We start from the raw sequence: 23,877 nt of genomic DNA on the forward strand, positions 1-23,877 counted from the left end.
AAAAGGAGAGAGGGGGAGGAAAGGAGGGAAGGAGGCATTTTTGAATGAATAGTCGCTAAAGTGTTTGCTGTCTGAGCACGTGAACTAGAACACAATCATCAACAGAGAGTACCAATGATAGAGAACGAGAGACAGGAAGATCCCCGTGATCAATGGCTGGACAGTCCAACCTTAATTGGTTAAGTACCAGGTCTGGATGGCAGATCCTTGTCTCAACAACAAAAGAGGATGGCTCTTGACACTAGAAGATAACCTCTGGCCTATATAACCCCCAACAATAATATGAACAGCTAGATAAGCACATAGCATTTTAAGATACAGAGAACCAGGTCCAACAGTGGTGGCGCACGCCTTTAATCCCAGTGCTAGGGAGGCAGAGGCAGGAGGATCTCTGTGAGTTTCCTGGTCTACAAGAGTTATTCCAGGAGAGTCTCCAAAGCTACAGAGAAACCCTGTCTCAAGGAAGAAAGAAAAAAAAGAGAGAGATGACGAGTATCATCACTGGTAAGTCACAGACACACTCACACACACACCATAAACATACAAGGCACTCAGTGTTTTATGAACAGGATCAGCATCACCTATGAATGGCTTGCACAGATGCACATATAAGTGCACACAGCCTCTTAATGAGTAGCACACACCATGAATTGCCCTCACAGGAGTGGCTGGTGTTGCCTTTACCTGTTGCTGTCCTTGCTGGGCCTGTGGAGCACTCTGTTGAGTAGCAGAATTTGTTGCTGCTGCAGCTGCAGCAGCTTGCTGCTGGAAAAGACTGGCAGGGTAGACGCCCCATGGAGTGACTCCATAATATTGGTGAGGGACCACAGCTGGGCCTAAAAATAACCAGAGAAAGGAAAGAGAAGTTTAGAAAGAATGACCTTAGGATTATTCAGATCTTGAAAGAGGAAATCCAAAAAATAATTAATTTAAGGAAAACAAAGATTTGTACTAGCTAATAATTATGACCAAGGGAGAAGGAACAGATGGACTGTGACTGTATTTGGTCCTCCTGGCAGGGTCTTCTGAAGGCAGGAATGCACTACAGCCTGACAATGTAAGGGTAAGGTGGTGAAGTTATTGAAAGGAGAGGCTGGGAGGAGAACTGAAGGAATGGGGCTAAACAAAAGGAGACAATGCCTGAAGCAAAGTCTTGCTATGAAACCCAATCTGGCTTCAAACTAGAGATGCTCCTGTCTTAGCCTCCCAAACGCTGAGATTATAGGCGTTAACCAGCATAGCCATCCAGAAGTTATGTTCACCCCATGAGAAGGAAAAGATGTATGATGGACAATAGACAAAGTATACTGTTGAAAGAGAAATAAATGGGAGATGGCATGACATATACAAAAAGAAAAAAAAGAAAACCCAGCTGCACTTTAACTGAACAGGGCTACCACACCCATGTGGCACTAACTCCAGATGAAATCTATTTCCTTCGGATAACAGGACCTCCACCACACTTTTTCAAAAACGCTCTATTTTTTTCCCTCTATTTCCATGTTTAAAGTCCTAAGCTACTCAACACAAACACTGACACTGGTATTTCAACTTGTAAATTTCAATGACAGCGATTAAAAAAAAAAATTGCATACTTTAATCTTAACTCATCACTGACCACAGCACTGTAACTAAGCACACTGATGACCTTCTTTGGTGATAGGTGACAACTCCAGTGACTGCACACAGAGCCAAACAGCAGATCTGAATGTAAAAGGGTGGCTCAGAGGGCAACTTCGATGTGGACAAAGCCCAGGCCAAAATTCTATGCAGGAAGCTGATGATGAAAACACAAAGGGTGTAATTTGCCATCAGACAGTGGGAGGTTTTAAGAATGTACAGAAAGAAAAAAAAGAGAAAGTATCCAAAGACAGCTCCTCAATTCTGGTGAAATATACCTGCATCATTCACAGTCACAGTTCAGGGCAAATATTACACTTGCGTTCCAAAGAGCTGTTTCTCATGGTATAGTTGTGCAGGGAGAGGAGCTGCTTCTCATTAAACAAAAAAAAACTGTCACACGTTCTCCAGTTTCTAAGCACAAGCCAGTCTGACTGCAGCACTGCCTAAAGGCTTAGCATGACCAAAAATGCCCACTGTGAAACTCTACAGCCAGCTGCAAAATGACAGTGTTGTTGAGGAAAACTATGTTACAATACAAACCATCTTCTTACAATTAGTAAGAGATAAAAATGATTTGTTGACTTATAAAAACCTAAGCAATTCAAAAGCTAAAGAAAATAACCACCTACAAACTCACCTCACCAGGGTCCAGTAATAGTAATAGTAATAGTAATAGTAATAGTAATAGTAATAGTAGCAAGACAAGATACATTACCTGACAGAGCTTTCCACTTTCCCCAAAGGCCGAACAAGTAACAGCATTAAATAGGCTACCATTATAACCAGGGAAGCAACTCCAGAGATCAATCTCAGAAATGACAAGCTGCTGTGACATCATCACTGAAAACTACACACCAGAGATAAATGAACCACAGACCACAGAGTTGATGAAATCTCACATTGATACTGTGCTGAAATGAGCATAACTTAGAGAGGGGTATATGTACTCCAAAGGCTTCAGAGGTTGTTGCTTTCATCATCATGTTAAACTGAAGTCACTTTAACATTTATGGGAAATTGAAGGAAGGGCAAGACCATCATGAATTCATCTACAAGTAAATAAAAACCAAAGGTGTCAGTAAGAGATCATCCCATGCACAAACTGCAATGGATGTCTGGAGACAGAGGCCCAAGTTGGGAAAGTAAGGAAACTGAAATCCCATAGGGCTAGCTGTGGTGTGTGGTGTGAGCCAATATGACCACACAGGAGGAAGAGTGTGCATGGCTCCAGTTGCTGGAGGGAGGACAATACATAAGGAGTCAACCTCAGCCAATCTTCAGAATTCTAATACTAGTAGCTACTAAGTCCAAGGAACAACCACCATCTCCTAAAGCTCTGATGACGAGCTGTATACAACAGTAACAGCAGCATGCAACAGTACAGATTCGGGAAAAGACAAATACAAGGCATTTGTGTATAAGATTTGTGTTTAAAAGCTTGCAATTTGGAGGAATGGAAGAAGAGAAACTCGCAAAGCAAGAAGGTAAGGAAATAGTTAAATTCCCTGTGGTACCAGCAGAAAATAGCTGAGCAAATATCCTGCAACATGAGCAAGCAATTGGATGGATCCAAGATAGTTGTCCAGGATAGGACCTTGTTTATCTAGGCAGAACGGGGAGAGTAATAGCTAAGCAGAGAAATCTGACTGGCAGGGGACTAGTGCTGAGATCAGGAACCATTTTTTGTTGGAGACATGTATTAGGCAGAGTAGAAAGAAGGCATGTCCTTTTCTAGCTGGTGAGTAAATCCCTCATGCAGCAGATGTCTCACCGAGTGTCGCTGCTGCAGCCAATCCAGCTGTGTAGGGGTCCGTCCCTGGAGGAGCAGCGCTGATGATGTATGGGTTGGGGACAAACGCAGCGGGAGCTAGACCTGCTGGAAACACACCTGTCAGTAAAAATAAATGACGACGAAACTACAGCCCTACTACACATCTCTCGAATTCAGCTAGCATTCCAGGTTGGAGATGAAGGGAAGGAAAGGGAAGAGAGAATAGGCTGTACAGTAGAGAGGAATTTCACAAAGATAATATACCCTCAATATAAAAGCCATTGTGACATTTGTGTATGTGTCTGTGTATGAACATAGGGAAGACAGAGGAAGACAATGGGTTCCTTCCTCTATAACAAAGGTTCTCAACTTTTCAAATACTTTGACCTTTTTTAATACAGTTTTTCATATTGTGGTGACCCCAACAATAAAATTATTTCATTACTGCTTTATAAGTGTAATGTTGTTACTGTTATAATAATGTAAATATCTGATATGCACGGTATCTGATATTCAATCCCCCTTGTGAAAGGGTCATACTCATTCTCTCTCTCTCTCTCCTCTCTCTCTCTCACACACACAGACACACACACACAGACACACACACACTTTTCTATGGCTTCCTACAGTATTTTTCAAGACATTTTATAGCTGTACATGTTGTTTTGGCTACATAGACATGCCAGTAATATTCCTGTTGCCCTTCCCCAAAGCTGGAATCTACTTTGTCTTTGTGAGTACTAGAGATTTGAATTCAGGTCTTCTTCCTTCCTAAAAATCAATATTGCCCACTAATCATCAGCCCAGCCTATCTTTCTGTAGGCCTTGAATTTACACTCCTCATGCCTCAGTTTTCCAAGTGGTGGACTACCATGGCTAGTTTAGATTGTTTTGTGCACCCCTTCCCATCTTTATTAAAGTAATGCTAAGTAACAGATCACTTATATATCATTTTTATTTTGGCTCCATACTAAGATCAAACCCAAAGCCTCCTGAATGTTAAGTGGCCCCTCTATATCCACAATACAAATGTCCATTACAGTTTAGAGCCAGCTAGATTGTTAGGTATTCATTTTATTGTTTTATTTGTGGTGCTGGGAATTAGATCTAAGGGTCATGTGGACACTGAATTCACTGTGTATACACTAAATTTCTTCTTCAAATATTAAACTCATTAGTTTTTCAAGTTTACTGTTAAAATTGCTTCAAAACACTTATTGAGATGGACTTGTTTCCATCAAAAACATTAATAAAGACTACAATTTACATGTGTATAGTGCCAGCCCACTCTGTGTCAACTAGGATGTGATTAAGTACTCTTTCTTCTTCCTTGCATACCACATCCAGGGTCTCTTTTCTGCTCATGTCTATGTACTTTTGAAGCAAGAATGAAAGAAATCTCCACTACCACTTATGAGCAGTCATGACATTTAGTCTCAGAGTCTTAAGAAGGTTTGGGTAGTAGGAACTTGGATTGGTATGTATAGTAAAAAGGATAGTTTGTTAGTTTTTTTAAAAGAAAGAGAGAGAGAGAGAGAGAGAGAGAGAGAGAGAGAGAGAGACAGAGAGACAGAGAGACAGAGAGACAGAGAGACAGAGAGACAGAGAAGAGATTTAAGAAAAAGAGAAAGAGAAGAGAGGAAGGTCTGGGGGGTTGCCAGGCACAGCGGGCACATTTGTAGTATCAACACTCAGGAAGCTAAAGGAAGAGAATTGACTTGAGTCTGAAGTCAGCTGGGACTACACAGTAATTGTTCCTCAAAAAAACTAAAAACAGAGTTCCAGTAATAGAAAGGTCATGGTGGAGATTGAAATATGTGCCAAACTCACCCCAGCAAAGGGAAGACAAGGCTTGGAAGGTGAATCTAAAAGCAATGAAAGCACTATTGCTACTCAGTAAGTTGATACGGTATCTACACAAAACCCCAACTACCCCATCATGGGTGCTGAAATCAATTTATTTATTTATTTGGGAGGACAAGACATTATTCTGTAGCCCTAGCTGGCTTGGAACTCACTGTAGAGTAAGCTAGCCTCCAACTCACAGAAATACTCCTGCCTATGCCTCCTGAGCACTGTGATAAATGTGTGCACCACCACACCTGGATCTGTTACCAAAATCTTACCAAAAGGTATCAGTAGTCATTTCTCTAGTAACGTGTTTAAATCCTGATACATTTAAGGTACATAAAAAATGGATACCAAAGAAAACTTATGAGATCAGGTCTAGCACATCTAAAATAAAATAAATATGGGCTAGAGACAAGTAGACACAAGAAAGAGGCCATTTACTCTGAATTTACTCCATCTGCCCATGGTCTTTTATTTTTTTCTGACAGTTTCACTGTATAATCCAGGCTGGCCTGGAATTCACACTATCCTTCAACCTCTCTGCTTCCGGGGTGATCAATTTACAGGAACTCCCAGAATGCACCTCTCCTAGATAGCAAGAGAGCTCTGGAGCTTAAGGACTTACCGATGTGAGGCTGGTGGGCTGCTGCAAGTGCATACTGCTGCTGTTGGGCAGCTGTCAACTGCTGGACAGCAAGGGCATTGGGTCTTTGGAATAGCTGAAGCAAGAGAGAGATGTTGTATTAGAGAACTGTCCTATGAAATGATGTTTTAAATCTCTTCATTTCATTAGCCTCTGTTACACATGACACTCCAGTCCCTGGAGGAATAATGCTTCAATCTGTCTTTCCTCTGTCACCATCTCAATTTGGTCTCCCCTCTTACAGACTGGATATATTTCTCATGAACCCAAACTACAGATAAACACATACACTAAATCCTTAATGGCTTCCAGCAAATATACACCCCCCAAATGACTAAAGTACACCTTAAAGTTGGGGAAGAATACTGAAAAGTGACTTCTACACCACCCTAAGGGTTACAGTCTACTCTCAGGACTTTTCAGACCCAATGAGCACTGAATTCTCACCTATGAGGACTGTGTACTTTATTCTCTGGGGAAGTGATTTTGCATACCTTCCTAAACTAGCAGCTTTCCCTAATGAATTAGAGAAATGCCTGGTTTCAGGAATTTCAAAGTCTCCTATATCTAGTTAAAAGAACAGAAGTACAAATTGTCACTGTGAACCAGAAAGATGGATCAGCAGATTCCTGACAACAAGCCAAACAACCTAAGTTTAAGCCCCAGAAGGGACAAACTGTCCTCTCTCTGACCTTCCCATTTGTGACACCTGTACTTGCACACTAAAGAAATAAAATTTAGAATGTGAGCTCATACCTGGCACACTTTTTAATTCAAGAAAGAAGTGTAAAAACCTTCCCAGTAAAATTGTCCCATGAATGTAAATGTTAAAATAAAGTATTAACAGTCTTTTATGGAATCATTTATCCATTCATTTAACAAGTATTTACTATGTAAGGAACAGGGATATAGCAGCTGTGAGCAAAAAAAACCTCTCTCCTTGCTTTTCCTAGACATAACAATTTATCATAAATAATGAAGAAAGGAGAAACTAGCAGCCTAACTTGTAAAGATCCTCAATAGGCTTCCTTCCAGAAATGTAAGCGGCTGAGCGTTTGCTAAAGAGTCCTTTTCCTAGAATATATCTTCCAATCACCTGTTCTTTCTTTGGGGCCCATCAACGGACCAGCTCATATCACTAGGTGAAAAATAACAGATAGTACAGACCTTAAACTATATGCATATTTATCAAGAGACTTCAGAAGGTGCAATCTCCCAAACTCAACTAAATTACCACTGTAACTATTCTTACAATGTATAAAATAGAAATACTTAATTCTGTCTCAAACATAAACATAGGCTAATTTTAAACAAGAAGATAAATGGCTAAAGAGATGGTTCAGCAAAAGCACTTTCTCATTTTGCTCCAGGTTCAATTCCCAGAACCCACATAAGGACCAGGTACACAAAAAATAAACGCAGGCAAACATCCATACACATAAAATATATCTAAAAAATTTTTAAATAAAAAGTTGCATGTGTTGAACACAGAGGTCAATTTAAACTGTAACTTACTCTCTATACATCAATCTTCCTTAAAAACAAAATATTTCATCTTGCCAATTTGTATAAAAAAGAAATATAATCCAGTGAAGATTTTTAAAGTACTCCAGCATTCCTTTTCAAATAATTCACCATGATGCTGATAAAAAATGATAAAAATGAAAAGGCCTTGCCCTGTACACATCTAATGAAAGAGAGGGGCATTCAAAATACTTGTCCACCCTGACTGTATAGCTTGGAAGTTGCATCTGTGGGCTTTGCAAGTTTATCTGAAGAACAGTTTCACTAGCAACTTGAGACAGTCAAAGAGGGACAGCCAAGAGGCTAGGAACACAGATTAGTGGTAGAACATTCACTTAGCATACATGAGGCCTTAGATTCAGTCTCAAGAACCAATAATGATGATAATAATAATAACAATTTTAAAGACAAATAAGTAAAAAAAAAAATCAAGGGAAAAGCCGAGTAAAAACCTAAAACCTTTTGAAACAGTCACACTCTCAACAATTGCTTCTATTTGCTTCTTTTCCACCCCATAGCCCTACTGTAAACAAGTCCATCTCAGCAAAAGTGCTACTGTTGGTGGGCTTCAATATAGTGTACAGCTAGGAGAGAAAGGCGGTACATATAGATTGTAACTGCTGAGGGTATTCTGACATGATCTGATCCCATTCCATGAGAGTTTCCTTGCTAAGTACTTCATGAGGTATTCTAAATAACTCATTATTTGTAAACTGTAAATACATACATAGAAATGTGTGTGAATACCATCAATCATCCCATGTAACCTAAATCTGCAGTTCCCACATTCATGTGGTCACTTTTAAGGTAAGGATCATTTCTGGTATCAGAAAGCATATACAAAGCCTTACAAGAGCCTCCATATAGCCTGTGGTAAAGACTGTTCAATAATTAGTGAATATAAGAAAAATGGGAGATTTCCTTGAGAACATTTTGCAGTAAACAATTTAACAAAAGCTAATTATGAATTTATGGCCATGAGATTTGATTATATAAATAGAATACAGCAACATTGGCACATTCTCTTCATGCAAATGGTGCAGTATTAACTAGAAATAGGGTACCCAAAACAAAATTAAAAAATTGGCAAGATCCTGAAAATCTCACACTAATGCCATCTAGTGGGCAAGCCTGAGTTCTGCTACCACTGTCATGATTTCACAAAGGAGCCAATGACCAGCAACTGAGCTGCTAGGAAGTGTTTTTGGAAGGAAAGCACTGATGAGCATCTATGCAGATTACAACTCATTCACAGATAGCGCAGGGGAAACCAAGCAACTAGTCAAAGTCGTGTAGTGCTTCACAATAAATACTGAAGGCACAATCTGGGTATCTGATGACAAACTGCTTTGACTTCCTTCTTTGTCCCTCACTACATGAGTTTACAAAAGACAGTGGTCCTATTCCAAAAGGAAATGGGCATCTCAAAACACACACTGAAGTATTATTACCATACAGTGGACATTTTATAAAAGATAGTTACTGCTTGTATGTTAAGAGAGAGAGCCATTAGTATCGTTACTGTTACAATCATAGATGGCATAAAAAAATGCTACTGTTGCCATACATGGCGGTAAACACACATTCGAGCATGCTAGGAGGATCCAAAAGTCATGGCCAGCCTAATCTGCGTATCCAGATCCTGTTTAAAGAAAAAAAGAAAAAAAAAGGGGGGGGTGGATATGGACACACCACAACTAAACAAAACTACTACCTCTACTAACACTCTCTAGCATGGTGGGGTTCTGATCTGGAGAGCAATGTAGTGAGTGTCTGAAGATAACTGAAGAACTGCAGAAGGCATGCCAACTATCTCCTCTGACAAACAGAAAAACAAAGAAAAGAAGCAATAGTTTTTCAAATTGTTGCCAGTCCTTTATATGAGCTAAAAGTACTTCCCCAAGCCTTCTACAGTTGATGACCACCATATCCTATATAGCAGGAGAATAAAAATAAAAAAATAAAAATAAAAAAAGGCTCTGGATAGCCAGGCATTAGTGGCACACACATTTAATCCCAGCACTCAGGAAGTGGAGTCAGATAGATCTCTGAGTTCAAGGCCTCCTGGTCTATAAAGCTAATTCCAGGACAGCCAGAGCTACAAACAGAAACCCTATCTTGAAAAACCAAAAAACAACAAAACAAACAAACAACAAAATTCAATAAATAAATGAAAAATAGTCACCCAAAAGCCTCTGGATAAAGCTGAAAAAGGATCAGAAAAAAATCTACATGTCAAAAGCCTTTGTGTTCCTAGGACAAAAGGGGCAAAGGGTTTGAAACCCTGGCACTAGAAACCAAAAGGTTTCACCTTTTTTCTTTTTGTTTCTAACTTAACTGTTGTTGTTTGTGTATCTGAGACAAGGGTCAGCAGTACATATACACACATGTATACCAAACACCCATACACATTAAATAAATGTGATGTTTTTTTAAAAACCTCCAGTATTCCTTAGCAGATACATTAACTCCAATCAAGCATGGTGGTGCACACTTTCAATCTCTGCAGAGGCCAGTCCAGTAACATGAGTCCAGGGAAGCCAGGGCTAGAGAAACCAAACAGAAAAAGAGGAAAAGAAACAGCAGGAGGGAAGGAAGGAGGACGGATGGAAGACAGACAGACAGACGGACCTAACTCCAAGGTAAAAAATTTGAGATCTTAGATCACAACTAAACCCAATCCTCTACCAAATGTTCCTGCATATCTGAGCAAATTAAAACTACACTGAAGTAACTTTCAACCATCCCATCACTAGTCAGTTTCAAGTCTTCCTCAGAAACAACACATAGGACACTAATGGAATCGTTACCTGTAAACTTGAAAAGTTTTGCATTAAAGATACTCGGATAAACCAGCAATCAGGAGGCAGAGAGAAGGAAGTAGATCTCTTAAGAGTTTGAGGCCAGCCTGATCTACATAGCAAGTACCAGAACATCCAAAGCTACCAAGAAACTGTGTCAATAACAGAACATTAAATTCAAGCATACTCAAATGGTCTCTTAAGAAAGATAGTTAAGAGCCATGGGGTGGTGGTGCACTCCTTTAATCCCAGCACTCGGGAGGTAAAGGCAGGAGGATCTCTGTGAGTTCAAGGCTAGGCTGGTCTACAAGAGCTAGTTTCAGGACAGGCTCCAAAGCTACACAGAAACCGTGTCTCGAAAAACCAAAATCAAATCCAAAGCAAAAAAAGAAAAGGATAGTTAAGCACTAATAAAGCAATGAGAAAGTGTGTGTGTGTGTGTGTGTGTGTGTGTGTGTGTGTGTGTGTGTGTGTATTTGGTTGATCAGAAGAGTGCACTGGATCCTCCTCTTCCTCCCCCCACAGAAATGGAGTTTGTGAGCCACATGTGGTACCCCCCTTACAATTCCAGCACAAAGGAGACAGACATAGGAGGGTCTGTTCAAGGCTTTCAGCAAAAGAGTTTTCTAGGTCAGTCCCAGTAACATGAGACCCTTCCTCATAACATATTAGGCTATTTTTTAATTGATTGTGTTCTAAATAAAACATCAACAGTCTAACTAATCTATGATGACACAGCATTATTAGGCAGATGGATCTCTGTTTGTTTGAGGTCAACTTAGTCTTAGAACAAGCAAATTCTAGGACAGCCAGGACTACAATGAAAAAAAAAAAACAACAACAACAAAAAGAAGGCAACAGTGAAAAGCAGGACAATGGAAATAACCCTCCAAAAGAAAGACATCAGACTATCAAGCAGAGAAAATACCCTTAAACTAGGGAACCTTTTACATAAATGATAATCCTCTAGGCTTATTTTAATGAATGTCTCTCTGGACCTGAAATCTCTTCAGTTTGTTCAAATGGGACTGTGGGAAGAAAACCTAAAAAATTATTACAAGCAGACAGAAACAATGTACATTTCCCACTTATGTTGTAGTCATGACAAGCATCCCAAAATCCTTCTCATGTTCATTATGAGCTAATACTTCATATGTAGAAAAGAAGCAAATATAAATTTTGCTTAAGTATCTTGACATTTTTATGTAATACTTCCTCCATACTTTCAGTATAATATATATTTAAAAAACACATATTTCAAACACTATAAATTGAAAAGGCAGCTCAGAGGCAAAGCACTTGCTGGGTCTGCACAAAAGCCTGGTTTAGTCCCTCAGATCATAAAATAAAACATCCAAGGTAGCAAGCTACAGAGATCACCTAACTACTCAGACGATTTCTGGAACTCTTGCTCCTGTAAATAATCCTGAAAGGTCACATTCACAATGAGCATCAGTGACCAGAGAAGGAATTGAACCATCCAAGGCCCCAAGAATGAAATGGACTGAGTCAAAAAAACTCACCTTTCCCTATTCACTAGGTACTTTACATCATGTATCTCACTAAAACTTCCATAATCATCAATGTCACAATGGAAAGAAATAGAGTATTATTTATTCTTTCATTGTTAGCACCAGTTCCCCTTTAAAAAAAATTAAACTGCCCCACTAGTAGAAACAAAATCAATCAAAATAAAGGAAAATGATTATCCTTTGTTCCTCATTTATAGAACCCAAAATCAAAGAGCAAAACGTGCAAAAAAATACAATGATAACACAAAAACACACATATCACCAGCTTAACCCTAGGTTGTTTGGGATAGCTTCTGAGACACCTGGCTCAAGCAAGACCTCCATGACCTGGACTCATTCTCAATGCAATCTTGGACTAGACACTAGGCTAGTACTCCAGGTATCCTCTGATTGTGAATCCATCATTCCCATCTGTTCTGTCACCAGTACAATACACACTCAACAACCCATTTAAGAGTGCCATGGTCATCACTGATCTCTCCCATCCCTGACTGACAGCACTTATACCAGCTGAAAACAATTCCATTTCAAGCAGAACCCAAGGTTTCTGAAGGACTCATGAGTCAACAACTAACAGACTGATTAACACACGAGTGCCTAAACCTGCTTCTACATATACAAAATTAAGACATTCCAACTGCACTCTCGGTGCTTGAAAGATAGAAGCAGAGAGTTCATGAGTTACAGGAGAGTTAAGGTAACATAGAAAGACCCTGACTTTAAAAAGAAAAAGAAAAAAATGCTCCTAAGAAATGTCGTGTCATTGTAAGTAAAAAGCGCAGTATCTATTTCAAAGTCTATCCAAATAACCATGCAGGCTGAAGACACCTCTGATCATCTGCATTTTAGACTTTGGTTATACTATTTACTCCATGAGTATTTTCAATTCTCATCTTCTGCAAAAATAAGGAACAGCTCACCAGCAGTTCTTCCAAAAGTTTTTATTTCCTCTGGAGACAAGAGAGCTGTTCCTCCCAGCAAGGAAAGGTTCTATGGTGTAGACCTCAATGGTCTCATCTCTTTTTGTTATTTTAAAGACACACACACGTGTATATAAGCACACCTATTATCGAGGTCAGAAGGGCAATAAACAATACACATTTTTTAATCCCAACAATCTCAGACAGACAGAATGAGGCCTGCCTGGTCTAAAACTCAGTGGTAATGGGGGGGGGGGTGCCATTAGACAGTTTTAAGTCACTCTGTGGTGTTTTGAATAAATATAGCCCCCACAGACTCATGTTTGAATGCTTGGCCCAAAGGGGGTAGCGTGATTTTGTTGGAGGAGGTATGGTCTTGTTAGAGGAAGTGTGTCACCAAAGGGGTGGACTTTGAAATCTTATATGCTGAAGTAATGCCCAGAGTGACACCCAGTTCATTCACTTCCTGCTGCCTGTGGATCAAGATATAGAACTCTCAGCTCCTTCTCTAGCACCATGTCTTCCTGCCAAGAGGATAACAGACTGAACCACTGAAACTCTAAGCCATCCCCAATTAAATGTTTTCCTTTATAAGAATTTCCATAGTCATGGTTATCTCTTCACATCAATAAAAATCCTAAGACAATACCCAACATGGATACTAGAAACCCAACCTAGCACCTCTGAAGAGCAGCAAGTGTGTTTTAACACCACTGAACCATCTCTTATCATGGAGTGCTACGTTGTAAAATTTAAATGATGAAATTCATCCTAATGACTAAATAGAGAACTGGGTAGAAAAAAGCCAAATAGAAAATCTTGCTCTATCATTAAAAGTTATATTTGGATATAGATGAAAAAGACACAACGAAATGTTATTGTATGTAGCCCAAAAATCCTCAATCTCCCAGAATCAGTTTGCAAAATTGGGTGCCAAAAGAATGTTTTCCAGATGCAAAGGGCCATGGTTTTTGATCAGATAGCAACACAGTGACCCTAAATGGTTCATCTGATCCAAGAAATAACTTTCCTATCCATTATACAATAATATTATATTGCTAGATCTTATATAACAAACCTTCCAACAATATCCAAAAGCTTTCCCATGTATTATACAATTTTAAATTTTAATTTTGGAAAGTGCATTAAATAAAAAGAGAAGTAGTGAGAGGGAATGGCTCCCTGAAGATTCATTTGGCTGAAGGAAAGCAGAGGCCTTCAAACTGGCAAAGACAATAACACTATCACAACACAGGCAAAATGTATCACACTTGTGCTCTTAGCTCTTAAATGAGCCACCTTATACAATGGAGTTCACAGGAGATGAAGATTACATAGAAACAAATGAATGACCCAGCTGACCCTTGGCGGAAGAGAATAAAAATGTGATGAACAATAAAATGTCCCCACGATCTCAGACATTTGAACTTTTGAAACCTAGTTGATGGTGCAGTTTGGGAACTCAAATTTGCTGGAGGAAATACATCACTAAGGGGTGAGTTTTTAAAGTTTAGAAACCCAGGCCACTTCTGGTTCATTCTCTTTTGCGTTTATAGTACAAGATGTGAGCCCTCAGCTTCCTGCAGCATGCCTGCTACTTGCTGTCACGTCTCTTTGCAATGACAGACTCTCATCCCTCTAAAACCTGGAGCTCAGATACCCCTATTCTTCTCAACTGTCTTTGTCATAGTGTTTTACCACAGTAGCAAAAAAGTATAAAATGCAAAAATATATAAGGTTAGAGTGATGAGGAAGGTAACACCTATCAATTGCCTTAAAAATTCTGGCTTCTCTGAGGTTGGAAAGAGCTTGGAAATCTTAGAATAATGACTACCAGATGTTATGTGGGTATCCAGGGCAAAAGTTCTTAAAAACAATCTACTTTAAAAAAACAAACAAACCAAAACAAAAAGTTAATTTGAGTTTGGCAATACAGCTCAGGAGTTGAGCGTCTCATAAGCATGAATGGGGAAGAAGCAGTAATTGGGGTAAATGGTATGAGCAGGCTCGTTTTAGTCAACTTTGAAACAAGCTATGGTCATCTGAGAGCAGAAAACCTCAATTGAGAAGATGTTCCCATGAGATCGGGCAGTAAAGAATTTTCTTTATTAGTGATTTGACGTGGTAGAGTCCATTTGTTGGTAGGGCCATCCCTGGCCTGGTGGTCCTGGGTTCTATAGGAAAGCTCTATAAGGAGCAAGCCAGCAAGCAACACCCCTCTATAGTCTTTGCATCATCTCCTGACTTCAAATTCCTACCCAGGCTTTCTTCAATGACAGACTGCATTTTCCTACCCCACTTGCTTTCGATCACAGTGTTTGATCATAGCAATAATAACACTAAGACAAGGAATAAAACAATAAGGGCCACATCACTTCTGTGCATCTAGCAATACCCTTTCGCTGCAAAAACTAAGATATTTATGAATAGCCTTAACTCAACAGGTTCCAAAGTGCAAATCTGTTTAAATTACCCAGTGGAAAAGCCACTACATCTACACAACTCTTATCTCTGATACATATAAAAGTATGTATTTGTGTTTAAATCCTTATACTTAGTTCCCAAACTCCTGATAAAATGAAACGATAGACTGTTAAACCAAAAGATAATAACTCCTTGACTATGTATGAAATAAAGAACAGTTAAGTGAAAGAAACAAATTTATGTCAGCAAAACACTTGAGACAAACTCTTCTTACATAAAAAAGGGGTTCAATTAAAACAGAAAATGAAAACATTGAGCCAATCAATAAAGGCCAAAAAAGAGAGAGAGAAAAAACAGACAATTTTTTATGGAGCTGGACATAGTTACTGGGAGCTACAGAGAACAATGTCCAATTATATTTTTCCCTTTTTAAAAAAGTTTTTTTTTCAAATTTCACAAATTTCATGTAGACTGGGGTATAGCTCAGCCCTATTCACCTGAATAGCACAGGCTCTACCCCCAATACCAGAAAAAGAAAAAAAAAAACACGTAACAACCACTTATACTCACAGCATACATCAAAGGAATTTCTTTTGGTAAACTCCTTCATATCTACCAACCAAAATTCATCTGGTATAAGTTAAATGACGGCAAGTACAGGCACAGCACAGCACAACTCATCTCCAAAGACAATAAAGAATTTGAAAACGACAAAAAGATTGCAGTCTCTCCCACTTAAAATATGTATCTGCATCCCAGTCCAAAACTAAGAAATAACAGAAAAGGTACAAACTGTTTGTGGATTGTGAGGCTGCCTCCTACTGGGAGCTGATTCCCTACCTACTATGCTTTCAGAAATGGCTGGCATAGTTTTGGGGACATAGAGGCTCATCACACCTGTGATCGGTACTACCAAAGAGGCTGACAAAGGACTGAAGAGGTGAATCAGTGTTATAGAGCAATAATTCCATCCAGGTTCAATTTCAGTACCCACAAACATGTGTAATTCCAGTTTCTTCTTTCCTCTTTTGGGCACTGCACCACATAATACACAGGCATGCATGATCACAAAACAAAAAACAAAAAGTTAAACTTAAAAAAAAAAAAGAGGCTAAGACCAGAAGTCAAGGCCATTAAAAAAAAAAAACTATAAACTCACAAATTTTCTAGAAACTTGCAAACATAAGAGAGTTAAGTCAGGGAGATTGCTCAGTGGGTAAGAGCACTTACTGTACAAGTATGAGTTTGGATTCAAAGAATATGCGGAAAACAATGGGCACAGCTAGCATAGTAACTCTGGCACTGAGAGTAGAGGCTCATTAAAGAGTGGAGGGTAGAATGAGATAACTGGAGCTTTACTAGGCAAAGCGCTAAGTTTCAGACTCAATGAGAGACCCTATCTCAGGGAATTAGGCAAAGAGCAATAAACAAAAGCATCCAGCATCATCCTCTGACCTCTACAGGTGCATGCACAGGTGACATACACTCCTGGCTCTCATCACACACACACACACACACACACACACACCAGCACCAAATAATAATTATAGACCTTACAGAGCATTTTACATGCTCAACTAATCATATTCTGAAAGGTATCTATTATATGTGTTATAGACTATATCTATAATGGGTTGATTATACTGAGGTAATGGCAAGAGAAATCACTATCTTATATATCTCCCTTTTCCAGGAGGAAGAGGGCATGCACACTTGAGAAATGGGAACATGTGCCTCTGTGCACATGTGAATAATACTAGAGAAGGACACTAAAAGTCTTCCTTCATTGCTGTCCACCTTTTTTTTAACCACCTTATTTTCTGAGACAGGGTCTCACATTGAATCTGAAGCTTGCTGTTTTTGCTAGACTGTCAGGTTGGTTAATCTCTGACCTCTAATGCTAGGGGTTAGAGACATGCACAGCTATGTCCACATTTTACAGGAGTGATAGAGATTTGGACTTGGGGGTCACCTTGTTTTCAAAGCAAGCATTCCTGCCCATTGAGCCATCTCTTTAGCCTCTCTTATTTTTTTTTAACACAAAACAACCCATCAACAGCATACAACAACATTAATCCTTCAAGTATGACTTAGCATCTGAAAGATTGCTCTTCCATTCCCCAGGGGTGGGGAGACAAGAGCCAAGCACAATATATAGAGAGCAAGATGCTCTCATCCCAGCAATGTTAGCCTAAGACCCAGGTTCCTGAGGAGAAAGGTAAACTTTGTAAACTTATTTCTTTGCGGGATAAAAAGTAGCTGGCTGGTGGCATTTTAAAATAACACCTTTGCCCATCCAAACCCCCATAATGTGCTGGTTAGAGAGAAAAGTAGAAGGGTGACAAAGATACACACTGTACCTGTTGTTGAGAATTGTAGTCAAAAAGTCCCACAGTTGCTGCTGCTGAGTCCACAGGTACCTGCGTGCCTGAATAATCAAACTGCAGAGGCTCCATGCCCACATGTTCCATGGGGTCCAAGGGGACACTCTGGGACTCCATGTTGGAGAAATCCTCCACAGGCTTGGCACCATTGGTGCTGGTCAGCTGGGCTAAGCCCTCAGAACCATTCTGGTTTGGACCCAGAAGATCCACTTCATTAGCTGAGTTCTGGCAATTACCAGGGGTACGGCTAAACAGAGAAAGTAAAGGGCATTAAACCTTATTTTGATCGGGGAGGGACACTACAGCAACCCCCAGTTTAGTCTTCGAAGCTAGTTCTACAAAATATTTGACAAGGCTTACAGGGTTGACACCTCTAAAATGAGTCTATTGTTTGCTTTCCCTCCTAGACACCTCTTGAACCTGTATCATCTGCTATTAATGGACAATACCTTTACCATGGAATCTAAATTGAAGAAACAGAGAAAGCTAAAAACAATACTTCCCATGGCAGTCATGAAAACAAATGTCCCCCCAAACACAGAGGTAAATAAATACATTCCACCAGTAGTCACTCCTTTTAAACACAGAGCAAACCGGAAAGGTTAGTTCCCAGGCCAGGCAAAGTGGCACACACCTATGAACCCAGCATTCAGTGCAAGTTTCAAAGTTATGCTGGAGTATGCACAAGAATTTGTTTCCAAATAAAGCAAAACACCCAATGCTGATTCCTAGAGGAAATTCCAATTCTTAAAATGATTTTAATAAAAAGGTTTTCATGTACTATTTAGTATGAGTGTTAAACACTACACCCATCTGCCAAAGGAATGGAAGAAGCATCAGTTCAAAAATGTATAAAGCTTCATTGCTGACCACAAGCTCCTACTCCAAAGACAATACTAAACTTAAGCTAGATGCATACTCCATGTCATGACACTGCAAAGAGCAAAGAAGGCACCAGTGGTGATTACTTGGCCACAAGCTTAAATGAGTACTGTACTGGGACTTGAGATATACCACAACCCTATGTTAAATGACTGTATCATTCAAACCCATTACAGGCAAAGGAAAGCAGCCTGTGCCTACATTCAATCGTTCATCTCTAAAAAAGAACACAGCTGGTACAAGTTAAAAGTATTGTCATGATCCTTCACATACACCACCACTTCAACCACCTCCTGCCCCATCCAGATATCACAAAGCATTGCTCCAGGGTGCTTGTGCTACAAGGAGGTGGGGCTATCTGAACACATCCTAAGAACACAGACAAGCATTTACTGCCATTTGCCTCAAATTTCAAAGACTCTAATTCTATGTATGCTCAATATATACAAAATTAGGCTTATTAAGCAACTGATACTTTTGCTGCAAAAGATGCAAATACATTTTTTATACTAGTGGGTATGTGGAGGATGTGAAATGCATGTTTGTATGTGTATTCAAATAAACACTCATTACCTGTAGACTGGCATTATTTATACATGTATCACTGAACCAAAAAAATTATACTTTTTAAAATTACACACCATAAAGAATAGCTTGTCTATATAAAAAATAATGGCTGCCAAATGGGGAAGACAAATGTATAATACTATGTATGTTCTGCTACAGGGGTAAAATCTGCAACTCAGGCATAACCAGAGATGGCACATGAGTTTTCCGTGGAAAGTATGACTAGCAACAAACCATTTCTGGGTCTGGCAGTATACATTTGAAATCCCAGCACTCAGAGGCCAAGGCAGGAGGATTGCAAGTTCAAAGCCAGCCTGGGTTACATAGTGAGACCCTTTGCATCTCAACTTCTACTTCTTCAGTCTGAATTAACTGATGCCTGGCCTACCTACGAGGAATGGAGCTGCTGAACGCAAATGAAATGGGAGAAGGAGCAAAAGTTCTCAGTTATTTCTCCTTCCATTGTGAGAGGGGGCGCTAGTGTATAGTGGTACGGGAGAAACTGGGGGGGGGGGGGGAGTCCTAAAACACCTACCTACACCAAAAGTATTTTACTAAAATCTCCTCTGTGAAATAACTCTGAGAACCCAGCTCCATACAAATACAAATTCTATCATTTGGGCAAAGCATCAAACATGGTCAGCTCTTAGAAAATTCCACCTTACCAGTTAGTTTACAGCTCTATGGCATCATCTATACTAGATCCAATTTTTTTTAAAGAAACAGGAAGGAAGAGACTAAAATAAAAGCAAAGAACCCACAGCCCACAATTCAAAATCAGAAGTGTAAAATATACAAACCTAAAATCTTTGACGTCTGCATCAATCCCATTCTGCACTGGTAAACCATTGGTCTTGTCCATCACATCACCCTCCTCCTTCAAATCTCCTAGCTTATCTCCATCAAACGTACCCTTGTTCTTCTTTTCACCTTTGTCGTTTTCATCACTGTCTGCATCTCTTGGGCCCTGTTTAAAAAATAGCTTCAGCTTCACTAATCATCATCAGCTAATTGTGGACACCCACTGTGCACACAGACTACACTAAATGCTAACTGAAACAAGACTGCACCCACTTCCAATATTACAGTCTAGTTTACAAACAACACAGAGGCAAGAACACTGCAGAATGTTTTGCCAAATGGGGGAAGACACACAGACAGGTATGTTACAGAACTGAGGACATCTTATCATACCATATACTTTCCCTTCTGCCCAATCCCCTCTTCTAGTCAAAGCCCAGTTAAAACTGTGGAACTCTCAACTTCTCTACTCTCAAATCTGTCTAGCATGACTCCAACAGAAAAAGAATTATGCCTGTTTAAAAAAACAAAAACAAACAAAAAATAAAAACATGATTTCTCACTATCCTATAAGCCCCTCCTTCATTTCTAAACATGAAACAATGTGAGCCAAAATTATTCTAACTCAACTTGTCTCTACTTTATATATTTATAAATATACCTTGCCTCTTGTACTACCACCCCAGTTCCACCCTGTTGTACCAAATCCTTAAAATTATTGTATTTGTTTGATTTGCCTGTTTGTTTTGTTTATGTCTCTGTCTGTTTGATTTCTGAGTCAGGTTCTTGCTGTCCCTTGCTAGCTTGGAACAGACTACATACAAAGCTCAGGTTGGCCTGCATTTTTGGCAACCCTCTTGCCTCAGCCTTCTAAAATGCTTAGATTACAAGTGTGTACCAGTCCAGTCAACATTGACTTTTTTTTTTGAAGATGCTTCAAAATAAATTAAATCTTTCTTTTTGGAAGCATACTCTTAAAACTCATCTTCCATTGTCTACATATTTAAGTGCAAATTAGTTTTAATGATATAACTGAGGAATTTTATACAATAGAATTTACTTCTGAAATGTTTCACACTTTCAAACACTGGACCTACTGCGATGGATTGGAAACCAGATACATTCAAGTCCTTCCTTTTAAAGAAATGCAAATGTTTGTCTTCTTAATAGAATCCAGCATAAGTCTTAGATATAGAAGAAGAAAAAAAAGTTTTGATTTCCAAAAGGAAAACAACTATCTCGAGACATGACATAGTACAGAGTTTTGCAGACCCTAGCATTGCAGGGCACTAATTAAATTGCTTTTATAAAATGAGAGAAGCAATCTTGCTATTCCCATCACTGACTCCTGCTTTATGGAGAAAACAAGTGCACATGGCTCAAATTAAAGTTCCTGGCACAAAGCAAGCCCAGTGGACAAAAAGCAAACACTTGTACAGCAAGCATCCAATCACCAGGTTATCTTCAGTGGAACTCAGCAGAGCACAGAGCAGCAGACAGTTGTGAGCAGCCTTACTGAAAAGAGTGACAAGTTGCACAGAGAAAACTACAGAAGTTCTCTGAAGAGTTTAGAAATCACCTGGCCAGAACTACAATGCAAGAGCCTGACAGTCTCAGACCTGTAGGATACTATTTCAGATCTCATTTTCCTTTTAAAGTCATTCTCAGGTCAAATACACGCACAAAAAGAAAGCCTTTGTGGATAATATGAAGATAGGAGTACATAGGATCAGTATACACAGCATAGCCTCTAGTGGCATCCAGACACTGAAGCACAACAAGAGCCACAGTGGCATGTGCCTCAAGACTGTACTTCTACAACACACAGAATTGAAGGAATACCCTGAAACTTCAAACACAGATATGGGAAGACAAGGCTCTAAAGGCCAACAGAGTTTGCATGATAACCAGAATCAGCACCAACCTACACAATGCAAAGAAAAGGAAGTAAAGTTTTCATTTTTTGTAGCTACAGCTATAAAGATGAATACACTATCTAGCAGAACCAGAAGTGTTCTAATGGTGAGGATGAAAATCTACTGTGAAACCAAAATGCCAAAAATAAGAAGGTTGATCTTCTCTTTATCATCATTAAACCAGTCTAGTTGGTGAGAATATTGTTGCAATGGCAAAAAGAAACTATTACTGTCAATGGACAGTAAGTATCTCATGAAGCCTATAAATCAAATCTATGGCTCAAGAAAAATTGTTTAGTTCCAGTATCTCCCAAGGAGTTCAAAAGTCCATAAAACTGCACAGGAACTAGAAGAAGGGAGCAGTAGGAAGGTCCTATACAGCAAGCATGATACGGGCAGAGGCACCTTCAGTGGGCAGCTCACTTTTCAGCATTCTCACTCTTTGGCGACCTTCACAAGGGCTTCCTGCAAACCTGCTCAATCTATTTGCTCACTGGTCTATACTGAAAACACAGTCAATAACAAAATTTCATTATTAATTTCATAGTCAAAGGTTCTATTTTCAAAATATTCCCCGAGGAGGGCTAGTTTTCGCCAATCCTGAAAATCCATTCCTAAAATTTGTTGTCTGGCTTTCTTCTCCTATTAAAACATCAAATCTTTGGCAAAGCATTGGCAACTCTTTCTACCGGACAGTAAGGGATCTGAGAGATGTTCCTACCTGTTGATTTTTCATGGTGAATCTCCACTTGTAGAAATTGTGGAGAACGTTTAAAACTTCAGCACTTGTGTGTGTATAAACATATATATATATATATATATATGCGCAAATCCACTTTACTTAAAAATAAAAAGTTCACTGAATAAACAATGACTCACAACAAAAATAGCTGGCAATCAAATCTGCCTTATGTCAAGATCATAGTGAGAAACAAGCTGCTACCTAAAGACAGTACTAGGTTCCAGATGATGAAAATGTTTTTTTTCTGTAGTCCTAGCACTTAAGAGGCAGAAGCATTAAGTTACCAGCTATCTAGGGCCACAGTAAAAGACCCTGTCTCAAATAATTACAAAAAGGTCTCTTAGTGAGGGGCCAGCAGGGCAGGGAAGTCAAACTTGTAATCCCAGCACTCAGGTGATAAAACAGGAGGATTACCATGAACGTAAACAAGTTATAGGCTAGCCTGTTCACTATTGGACACTATCATTCATATATATGAATGAATGATGTGTGTGTGTGTAAAAAGAAATGGAGGGCGAGAGGGAGGGAGAGAGAGAGGGAGAGAGGGAGGGAGGGAAAGCCTAACAGAAAAGTAGAGCTAAAAAGATGGCTAGGGTTCAATCCTAGCAGCTGTATGGCAGGTCAAAACAGTTCCTAGGGATCGACACCCTCTTCTGGCCTCCAGGGATATTTGCGTGCACATGTTGTACAGATAAACATGCAGGCAGGTAACCCATATGCATAAAATAAAAATAAATTTAGGGGGAAAATTAAAATAGAGTATAAAGTATCCATTTTGGGCATCTTTGTAGTTCTTAATAACATTAAGGTGGAGTGTTTGCAGTTATGTGGTCTTTCAGATAATACTGGCACAGGTGTACTATTCTGTGTTCTATCTGCAACATTTACTGGACATAGGACTTTGGTCATTTAATATCTGAGTCTTAGTTTTCTTATCTTTAAAACAGAGATAATCTTGTTTAATAAATAGTTATGAACAGCAAAAAAGTATTGCATGTGTGAAGTTTAAGAATGTTATTTTATACACATGCAAAAATACAGCAGAATAGATGCACATAATACTACCAAACACAAGCACATAACTGATATGGTCCTCCCAGAGCAGCCATTTGAAAGTGGCTCTTTAGTCCTGGTTGATATCATAATCTCAAAATTTATAGGTGCCTGGGGTCCACCCACACACATTCCGATTTACTTCATCTAAAAATGCTTCCACATATAGCACTTTTAAGAAAAATTCCCTAAAAGCGCTCTCTCTCTCTCTCTCTCTTTTTTTTTTTTTTTTTTTGGTTGTTTCGAGACAGGGTTTCTCTGTGGCTTTGGAGCCTGTCCTGGAACCTAAAAGCTCTCTTAAGTACCAGTACTTCAGAAACAACATAATTAAGATCAAACAGAAAAATTAAAAAGACAAGTGTCCTTGATTTGTTGTCCTGTTGTTTAGTACACAACAATACTAAAAAGAAAAACCCTATGACCTGAAAAAACACATAAATAAA

General features: G+C 39.2%; 1 protein-coding gene across 12 annotated transcripts in view; it reads right to left on the reverse strand.

Moving 5' to 3' along the window:
• Pum1 (pumilio RNA binding family member 1) overlaps positions 1-23,877 on the reverse strand; it is a 117,358-nt gene that overhangs the window by 33,996 nt on the left and 59,485 nt on the right. For 8 of the 12 annotated variants that reach the window (XM_026781874.1, XM_013348397.2, XM_013348396.2 and 5 more), the window contains 5 exons: positions 19,723-19,889; positions 17,450-17,720; positions 5,871-5,964; positions 3,395-3,499; positions 685-836 (listed from right to left, as the gene is read on the reverse strand). In XM_026781874.1, the coding sequence (XP_026637675.1) occupies positions 685-836; positions 3,395-3,499; positions 5,871-5,964; positions 17,450-17,720; positions 19,723-19,889 (789 nt within the window). The remainder of the gene's footprint in view (positions 1-684; positions 837-3,394; positions 3,500-5,870; positions 5,965-17,449; positions 17,721-19,722; positions 19,890-23,877) is intronic. The other 4 variants (XM_026781875.1, XM_005353152.2, XM_005353154.2 and 1 more) reach the window with 1 other exon arrangement.

This window comes from Microtus ochrogaster, chromosome 10, assembly GCF_000317375.1.
Source record: "Microtus ochrogaster isolate Prairie Vole_2 chromosome 10, MicOch1.0, whole genome shotgun sequence".
Lineage (NCBI taxonomy): Eukaryota > Metazoa > Chordata > Mammalia > Rodentia > Cricetidae > Microtus > Microtus ochrogaster.